Source organism: Onychostoma macrolepis, chromosome 19 (assembly GCF_012432095.1).
Source record: "Onychostoma macrolepis isolate SWU-2019 chromosome 19, ASM1243209v1, whole genome shotgun sequence".
In the NCBI taxonomy this organism is placed as follows: domain Eukaryota; kingdom Metazoa; phylum Chordata; class Actinopteri; order Cypriniformes; family Cyprinidae; genus Onychostoma; species Onychostoma macrolepis.
In genome coordinates, this window is record NC_081173.1 from 29,656,536 (window position 1) to 29,666,998 (window position 10,463).

The following is a 10,463-nucleotide window of genomic DNA, read 5'->3' on the forward strand; positions in this document are numbered from 1 at the left end:
GAGCAAATGAGAATCATGAGGTCAAAGGAACTGCCTGAAGAGCTCAGAGACAGAATTGTGGCAAGGCACAGATCTGGCCAAGGTTACAAAAAAATTTCTGCTGCACTTAAGGTTCCTAAGAGCACAGTGGCCTCCATAATCCTTAAATGGAAAACGTTTGGGACGACCAGAACCCTTCCTAGAGCTGGCCGTCCGGCCAAACTGAGCTATCGGGGGAGAAGAGCCTTGGTGAGAGAGGTAAAGAAGAACCCAAAGATCACTGTGGCTGAGCTCCAGAGATGCAGTCAGGAGATGGGAGAAAGTTGTAGAAAGTCAACCATCACTGCAGCCCTCCACCAGTCGGGGCTTTATGGCAGAGTGGCCCGACGGAAGCCTCTCCTCAGTGCAAGACACATGAAATCCCGCATGGAGTTTGCTAAAAAACACCTGAATAAGATTCTTTGGTCTGATGAGACCAAGATAGAACTTTTTGGCCTTAATTCTAAGCGGTATGTGTGGAGAAAACCAGGCACTGCTCATCACCTGTCCAATACAGTCCCAACAGTGAAGCATGGTGGTGGCAGCATCATGCTGTGGGGTGTTTTTCAGCTGCAGGGACAGGACGACTGGTTGCAATCGAGGAAAGATGAATGCGGCCAAGTACAGGGATATCCTGGACGAAAACCTTCTCCAGAGTGCTCAGGACCTCAGACTGGGCCGAAGGTTTCCCTTCCAACAAGACAATGACCCTAAGCACACAGCTAAAATAACGAAGGAGTGGCTTCACAACAACCCAGCCAGAGCCCTGACTTAAACCCAATTGAGCATCTCTGGAGAGACCTAAAAATGGCTGTCCACCAACGTTTACCATCCAACCTGACAGAACTGGAGAGGATCTGCAAGGAGGAATGGCAGAGGATGCCCAAACTTGTTGCATCTTTCCCAAAAAGACTCATGGCTGTATTAGATCAAAAGGGTGCTTCTACTAAATACTGAGCAAAGGGTCTGAATACTTAGGACCATGTGATATTTCAGTTTTTCTTTTTTAATAAATCTGTAAAAATGTCAACAATTCTGTGTTTTTTATGTCAATATGGGGTGCTGTGTGTACATTAATGAGGAAAAAAATTAACTTAAATGATTTTAGCAAATGGCTGCAGTATAACAAAGAGTGAAAAATTTAAGGGGGTCTGAATACTTTCCGTAGCCACTGTATATCTATATTATTGTTATCAGTATTTGTTTTTCCTACAATACTGTAAATGCCTTTTTAGAGGGGGATAGAACTGGAAGCTGATGAAAACCATTCATATTTTTGGATGAGGCAGGCTTTACTGTAACCTGGCCAAGAGATGGTGGAGAGGTTGAGAGCTCAGTGGTTGAGAGGGGCCCAGAATGATGTTCGCTGGGAGCCTGACCACCCCCCACTGATTGTGATTTTGAGGGGCCTCATAGCAAAATCAGTGCAAAGGGCCCAGAATTCCTATAGCGACAGCACTGACAGCAATCATGGTTTCAGGCCCATCCACAGTTTATCACCTTGTATTTACCCCCATACTCCCCTTTCCTTACTGTAACCCGACTGAGGAGTTTTTCTCCACATGGAGGTGTAAGGTTTTCAATAGGCAGTAGGCTCCTCACAAACAAGTCTCTCTTCTCCAGGCCATGGATGATGCATACAATTACATCACAGGGGGAGACCAATGTCAGGCCTGGATTTTCCGTATCAGAAGATTTTTTTCCATGACGTTAACTAATGAAAACATCCATTATGATGTGGATGAGAACCTGTGGCCAAATCCACAAGACAGGGTTGAAAAAACCAGAAGAGCAGCGAGGAATTGTGACTCTTCTAATCAAATTATTTTCTGATTTAAAGTTTTTGGGGTTTTTTTACCTGTTGTGAGTTGATTATTTCATCAATAATTTTCAAATGTTTAATGATTCCAACTCTGATGAAGTTTGAGCACCTATAAGGCAAGGTTAACGGAGGCCGATCGGAATGAAACTCGGTGGGCATGTTTGACTCACAGCCCCAAATGTCTGTGTGAAATTTGAAAGAAATCGACCACTGGGGGGGGGGGAGTACATTGTACTCATTCCGAACAACTTTGCCTCTAGAACCACTGCTGTCAATCAAACAGTTTTTAAATGATTGAGAAGATGTGAAAAAACTACTTTTTCAAACTAGTCCTAGGTTTTTCGCTCAATCTGGAAAAAACCACCGCAGTGCTAATCTCTGGGTCAATAATTATCAACAGCATGTTGAAATTTATCCTTTGGGAAGCTATAACAGGGTCCTTTAGAAAAGGGGCCTGTCCAAATATGCGCAAAAGCCTATAAAGCCTAAACAAAAAATTTAAACTTCACAAAACCCGCTGAGCACATGCAACAGATGATTCTAAACAAGCATGCAAAGTTGCAGGGAGATCGGACCACAGCTGGCGCTATAACAGTCATAAATATATATAAAAAAAAAAAAAAACACCAGTAACACTTTAGAATAGGGAACACTTATTCACTATTAACTACGACATTTCCCTCAATAAATTCCTAATTTGCTGCTTATTAATAGTCAGTAAGGCAGTTGTTAAGTTTAGGTATTGGGTAGGATTAGGGATGTAGAATAAGGCATTAATATGTGCTTAATTACTACTAATAAATAGCTAATATTCTAGTATTATGCATGCTAATAAGCAACTAGTTAAGAGACCCTAAAATAAAGTGTTACCAAAACATCATATTTCTATGGCAAATCACCTTATTTGCAACATCTTTGACTTGGGTTTTATTCATTTGTAAATGTATTAAGACAGTTCTCATGATAATTCATTTAAATCAGTATTTTACAGTTTACTGTTAAAATTATTCTTTGCAGCATTTTCATTGTTAAATTATTACAACATCATCTTGGATTTAGGGGTATTTACAGGATTTTATTGGCAACTTTTGTTGCCAGGTAAATACTGTACTTTCGTGAGATTACAAAATATTGCTGTAATATAAACTACAAGTTTAATTCAATGTTACTGTAAAAAATACTACAAATTACTGTATTTCACATACAGCAATTAACTGTGATTTGCTTTGCAGTATTATACTGTAATCCATTTTACAGCAATTAACATAATTTTTTACAAGATTTACAAGATTTTATTGGCAACTTTTTTCCCAGTAACATCCTGTAAATTCTACAGTACATTTTTTACAGTGCACTTTAAGAGGACATGTAATGAATATATAGAGATACAGTCTTCACTGCTTTAGGATTAACAGAACTTGGTTTCCATATACTTGTCTAACTTTGAATAGCCTAAAGGAAAGAGAGGTAAGCCAGTAAATTTTTATGTATTTGAAATGTAGCTAGCAGGAAACACAAATTAAGTTATAGTGGTTAGTAATAAGATGCTGTTTGTGGAGTTGTTTAATCACCCTCTTCTGAAATCTTGAGAGATTTCATGTGTTTTATTTCAGTTGATTTCATCTTGGCTTTAGCTGTAAGTTTTGTTTCTCTTTTGTTTCTCGTTCCTTCAATGGTTCTACTTGTTAACAGCAGGTGTTCATCAATAAAGCTCAATCCTAATTTAATTAGTCACTTAATTCTCTCATTAATTCATCACTGCTTCAGTGTTACTTCAGCACTCTGTAGTGTGGACACATAGAAGTGCTCTTTAAAACTGAGGATTTTGCTGTGGGATTAAAGGGGTTAAATGTGTGAGATGACAAAACATTCTGTGGAACGTAATTTTAACAGAAATATACCGTAAATTTAATTTACGGAACAAACTGTAAAAAACAGTAGATTACTGGCAACCACAGCTGCCGGTATTTCACCGTAAAATCAAGAAAATAAACAGCAAAATACTGTAAAGCCTAACAGTCAACTTCCTGTTGTGTTTTGTGGGTCACCATTGTGCTGGAGAGTAGAGCCTGTGTTTAAGTCAAGGACGGACAGATAGACACTGATGTTATGCTGCATGTTGCTTTATTTAAAGGCAGTTACTGATGTAATGAGAATGTTCTTGCTAGTTTTAATCACGCACGTGTGTGTGCTGCTGTTATTTGCAAGAGTTTTGAGTTGAATTGATGACTTTGCATAAATCAGTAAAATTTTATTTTTGGGCTTAAACAAAATAGTTCTCAGTACTCTTATGCTCACATTACATAAACATTATAAATATTAGTTTATAAACAAATGGCAGTTGGATAATTTAAGCATAGTCGGTTTCTGCTAATAAAATGACTTAACTGAAAGGTTTGTGTATTAACATTGTATCAGTTAATGAGATACGGTTTTTCACTGTAAATTTAAACAGTTCTGTAAATCCTAAAATGTTGCTACCGTCTTTTTCACGGTAAAATTCTGGCAACCACAGCTGCCGGTATTTTTCCGTAAATTGAACAGATTTTTTTTTACAGTGCAGTAAATTTTTATGTATTTGAAATGTAGCTAGCAGGAAACACAAATTAAGTTATATTTTCCTACACACTAAAATTGTTGGGTTGTTTACTGTACCCAATATCTGCTTTAAACATATTGGATCGCTTGTTGGGTTATTCTTTACATTTATTTGATTATTTCTATACCAATGCAGACAGTTGAGTTAAAATTTTACAACATTTTTCAATTGTCGATCGGTGCCAATGAGACAGAAGATGCAGTGGTAAGTTAATATATCTGTGCAAGTTTACAGCAACACTAAAATATATTCTAAAATATTCTCACTCATTCAAAATCACCCAGAATATAATGTAGAAATGTGGTGTTATACTGTAGGTTTTTACTGTATGTGCTGCTAAATATAGCAAAATCTAACAGTGTAATGCTTCCTCCTGGTTTCATTAAAACGTGACCCTGGACGACAAAACCAGTCTTAAGTGTCAATTTTTTGAAACTGAGATTTATACATATCTGAAATCTGAATAAATAAGCTTTCCATTGATGTATGGTTTTTTAGGACAGAAGATATTTTAAAATCTGGAATCTGAGGGTGCAAAAAAATCTAAATATTGAGAAAATCGCCTTTAAAGTTGTCCAAATGAAGTTCTTAGTAATGCATATTACTAATCACAAATTAAGTTTTGATATATTTATGGTAAGAAATTATCTTCATGGAACATGATCTTTACTTAATATACTAATGATTTTTGGCATAAAAGAAAAATTTATAATTTTAACCCATGCAATGTATTTTTGGCTATTGCTACAAATATACCCCAGCGACTTAACACTGGTTTTGTGGTCCAGGGTCACAAATCATTACTAACTTAAAGCCCTTTTTGGGTCAAAATATAAGCTAATAGGCAAGGCAAGGCAAGTTTATTTATATAGCACATTTCATACACAATGGTAATTCAAAGTGCTTTACATAAAAGGAAGTGAAATAGTCATTAAAAATAATAAGAGATTAAAAATAATAAAAATCACAACAATAAAAACAAAGTGATTTAAAAATTGATTTTAAAAGAATTTAAAACATTTAAGAATAGAAAGTGATTATACATAGTGCAATCAGTTCGGACGTAGCACAGTGCTCATTCAACAAATGCACAGCTAAACAGATGAGTTTTGAGTCTGGATTTAAAAGTGGCTAATGTTTTAGCACATCTGATCTCTTCTGGAAGCTGGTTCCAACTGCAGGCGGCATAATAGCTAAAAGCAGACTCCCCTTGTTTTGTGTGAACCCTTGGTATTTCTAACTGACTCGATCCTAATGATCTGAGTGGTCTGTTAGGTTTATATTCAGTGAGCATATCTCCAATGTATTTAGGTCCTAGGCCATTTAGAGATTTATAAACGAGTAAAAGTACTTTAAAATCAATCCTAAATGTAACTGGAAGCCAGTGTAAGGACCTGAGGACAGGTGTAATATGCTCAAATTTTCTGGTTCTAGTCAGAATCCTGGCAGCAGCATTCTGGATGAGCTGCAGCTGTCTAATGGGTTAATAGGTTAAAATAGGCTAATATGAAGCCCAAAATACACTTCAGTTTTGACAAAAACACTTAGCCTTTACTCCATTTGTCCATTTGATAGTGTGATGGATATATCCACACTAGAAAGTTTCATCCTAGTGCCTCTGCTTTTTCTCTCCAGAAGTTATGACCAATAAAAATGTCTTTGCGCTGGTTTAAACTAGAATTGCTGGTAACCCCTCACAAAATGCAGGTGTCTCTCCAGCTTATCCTTACATTTGTTTTCCAGTGTACGCTATCTATGCTTAAGCCCAAAGTATATCATTTTTTATGCCTACGTTAGGTGGTAATGGTTATTTGTATTATGTGTGTACAGTACATTTGATGCATTAGCTAAGCTGATTGATTATCAGCTAGCATTAAATGCAGTCACGCAAGTCTAACATCTGATAATTAGTTTGTTCTGTGCAGACGCTGTTTCAAGTCTCATAATCCATGCTATCTTGTTTGCTTTACCAAAGCATTTATCAATTCTGTTTCCATTTTGTCATTCACATATTTTCTTTCATCATAATATCCTTTCCAAAATTGTAAACCTGATTTATATTATACAAAAATATTTGTATTCTATATTTTGTTGTTTTCAAATTTCAAGCTGTTTCAAGGTGGCACATCTAAGAATGGCAATCCTGTCTTTTATTACACTGCATTGCAAGTAAGAGCTTTAATTTTTTTGAGTCATGCTATTTCAGTGTGATACCAGACCAGTGTAAATTTTTTTGTAAAATTTGAGTTGGGTGTTCTGTTTGACTTCTCTTGTATCCTGTTCATGTTGTTTATTCTCTTTCCTTAAGGTTGACACAAGTTATATTTGCATTTTTGACAGATCAGTCAGTCTTTAAGAAGCTTTGCATACAGCTCATTATGCATGCATTATTAAGCCTTGCCAGTCGAAACTTTCAAGCGATTTTAAACTGTTCAAGCACAGTAGACCCAAAAGTGACGTCAGTGCGGTACGTGAATGCTCTCTGACACATGGTTTTCTGTGCCCATCTGCCACACAGCGCCAGTACTGAACTGAGTTCTCTTTCAATAGCTTTTATAGTTTTAATAAGAATCAATGTATGTTGAATTATACAGTGAGAACTATGCAGTTTTTTGTTTTTAATATTCCATTTGATTAGTTTATTAAGTTTCTGTAGTATTACTTACTTCTGTTAGGCAGACCTACCTGAAAAACACTCTTTATTTTGATTCGTCCTATTGTTTGTAGCTTCATTGTTCTTATTTTATTACCTACTGATTGCTTAATTGTCCTCAATAAGCTTTGGGAACTTTTTACTTATATCAGTTAGGCTAGTATTATTTTGTTCTGTGATATCGGAATTTGTATCAAGAATTGTGAAAATTCAATGGAATCTAAAATGCTGGTATAATAACAACAACCATATTTCCCTATTGTGATATAAATTGCTATCATGAAATAAAATTACTCATACACCCACCCCTATACGACACATGCAGATCCTTTTTAATAATTATATATAAACATCTGCCCTTAACCTGTTTTGCAGATGGAAGTTTGTTTAGAAATGTCAGCAAAGAAATGTCATGCCATCATACATATATATGTAAGAGCTTGCCGATAGTGTTCATATCAGTAAGTATAGGCAAAACAATCAGTAATCTGACATAAAAATTGGCTGACATAAAATTGCTAGAAACTTGTGCACTGTTACAGGTGCATCTCGTAGGTTTTAGCTGGTTGACAAATTGAAAGAGTTGATGATCAGATCAGTTGGAAGAGTTTGAGAACCGCAGTAGAGGTGATTGTGTAGATCAGAAGTCCAGACAGCTACGCAAACCCCATAGGTGAAAGAGATACACAATATAAATGGTGCTGATGGTTGTGCTAATGGTTGTGCCAGTGGTTGCGCTGTTGTTTGCACTGCCGTTGTTGCCGTTGTTTGCACTGCCGTTGTTGCCGTTGTTTGCGCTGCCGTTGTTGCCATTGGTTCCGCTGGTGTTGTTGCCATTGGTTCCGCTGGTGTTGTTGCCGCTGGTTGCGCTGCTGTTGTTTGCGCTGGTGTTGTTGCCGCTGGTTGCGCTGCTGTTGTTTGCGCTGCCGTTGTTGCCATTGGTTCCGCTGGTGTTGTTGCCGCTGGTTGCGCTGCTGTTGTTTGCGCTGCCGTTGTTGCCATTGGTTCCGCTGGTGTTGTTGCCGCTGGTTGCGCTGCTGTTGTTTGCGCTGCCGTTGTTGCCATTGGTTCCGCTGGTGTTGTTGCCGCTGGTTGCGCTGCTGTTGTTTGCGCTGGTGTTGTTGCCGCTGGTTGCGCTGCTGTTGTTTGTGCTGCCGTTGTTTGCGCTGCCGTTGTTGCCATTGGTTCCGCTGGTGTTGTTGCCGCTGGTTGCGCTGCTGTTGTTTGCGCTGGTGTTGTTGCCATTGGTTCCGCTGGTGTTGTTGCCGCTGGTTGCGCTGCCGTTGTTGCCATTGGTTCCGCTGGTGTTGTTGCCGCTGATTGCGCTGCTGTTGTTTGAGCTGCCGTTGTTGCCATTGGTTCCGCTGGTGTTGTTGCCGCTGGTTGCGCTGCTGTTGTTTGCGCTGCCGTTGTTGCCATTGGTTCCGCTGGTGTTGTTGCCGCTGGTTGCGCTGCTGTTGTTTGAGCTGCCGTTGTTGCCATTGGTTCCACTGGTGTTGTTGCCACTGATTATGCTGCTGTTGTTTGTGCTGCCGTTGTTTGCGCTGGTGTTGTTGCTGTTGTTTGCGCTGGTGATGTTGGTGTTGTTGCTGTTGTTTGTGCTGGCTGCACCGTTGGTAAGACCATAGCTTGCAATCATTACAGCCACTAGCAGTAGTACTATTTGAGTTTTAGAAGCCATATTCAGATCTTTCACTATTTAGATGGGGCAAACAATGAAATTAAATTATAATGTTCCACCTTTTCTATACACTAATATTTTATAACTAAGACTCCTTTCCAATATTAACACATTTATTACAATCACCTAGAAAACAACTATATATATATATATATATATATATATATATAATAAAATTAAAAATTAAAATAATACGCATAAAATTCAAGGCATTAATGTTTGCCTACAAAACCACCTCTGGCTCTGCACCACTTTACCTAAATTCAGTACTTCAGACTTATGTGCCCTCTAGAAGCTTGCATTCTGCAAGTGAATGACGCATTATTGTTCATCCCAAAGAGGCACAAGATCACTTTCACTGACTTTTTCATTAACTGTTCCCACCTGACCTGCCCAACTCAATCCGAGCATCTGAGTCCTTAGCCATCTTTAAGAAACGGCTAAAAACACATCTCTTCCATCTTTACTTGACCCTCTAACTCTAGCACTCTCTATTCTAATTCTATTTTATCTACCTGTCTTCTTTTTATTAAAAAAAAAACACACACTTGACCCTCTATCAATTGCATATTTATTCTCTAACTGCTAGCTTTTCTTGAAAAACACTAGGTTTCTTTTTTTCTATTCTATCTACTTGTTTCTTTAAAAACACACACACACACAAACACACAAACACACACACACACACACACAAAAAACACTAGGTTTCTTCTTTTCTATATTCTATCTACTCGTTTTCTTTAAAAAAAAAATTAAAAAAAAACTTGCTACGTGTACTGCATTAGGCTAACCGAGACTTGTCATAGCACGTGCATGTTGTTGCTCTTTTGTTGATTTTGATTGCTTCTATTGTCCTCATTTGTAAGTCGCTTTGGATAAAAGCATCTGCTAAATGACTAAATGTAAATGTAAACATAAATGTAAACATATAAATATATATATATATATATATATATATATATATATATATATAGTGTATATAGTGTGCATATAATATAATATGTAATATATATAATATAGTGTCATATTTACCGTTTGTCACGAGTGATCGTTCTCTGTGTCTGTTGATTCTCTAGAATGATGTAAGTGTGAATGCCAGAGGTGATCTTGGGCTTTTATTTGAATATTACGCATTAAATCAACAACCTTGCAAGAGGTGGAGAAGAGATATTACTGAAGGATGGAAATGAATTTATTATTATTTGTTTTGTCAGTCTCTTTCTCTTAAAGGGATAGTTCACCCCAAAATCCAAATTTTGTCATCATTTATGTACTCATCCTCATTTACAGCTCTGGAAAAATTTAATAGACCACTCCAAATTTTCTTAAATCAGCATAATATATGGCAGCCATTCCATTCCAGTGTCTGTTGAATTCCAACACAGACACACCTGCATAATGATTACCCAGTGATCACCCCAACCAAATCTTATTTAATGAGGAAAAGTATAAAAACCACCACTGTGTATTCTGTGTATTTGTGTTCTGCATTGTGTTGTTTTCAAATTAAAATCATCGTAATAGCAATGATATAAAGTTTCGAGTGAGGAAATGAATTGTTCGTTTCTGCCTTAACTGGCAGAAGGATACAGTGAGCATCAGGTTGCTTCCATCCATAAAATTTCAAAGACAGAACAAGGTCAAGCTGCAGACCAATAGAGGGCGAAAATGACTCTCCACTGACTACCAA

At 37.4% G+C, this 10,463-nt stretch overlaps 1 protein-coding gene across 1 annotated transcript; it reads right to left on the reverse strand.

Annotated features, from left to right (window-relative positions):
- Positions 1–6,972: 6,972 nt before the first annotated feature.
- LOC131525175 (myb-like protein I) lies at positions 6,973–9,837 on the reverse strand. The gene is made up of 3 exons (XM_058752547.1): positions 9,806–9,837; positions 8,321–8,787; positions 6,973–8,258 (listed from the first exon to the last, which is right to left on the reverse strand). Exons 2-3 carry the CDS (start codon positions 8,771–8,773, stop codon positions 7,806–7,808), a joined length of 906 nt encoding a protein of 301 aa, XP_058608530.1. The 5' UTR covers positions 8,774–8,787; positions 9,806–9,837; the 3' UTR covers positions 6,973–7,805.
- Positions 9,838–10,463: the final 626 nt, after the last annotated feature.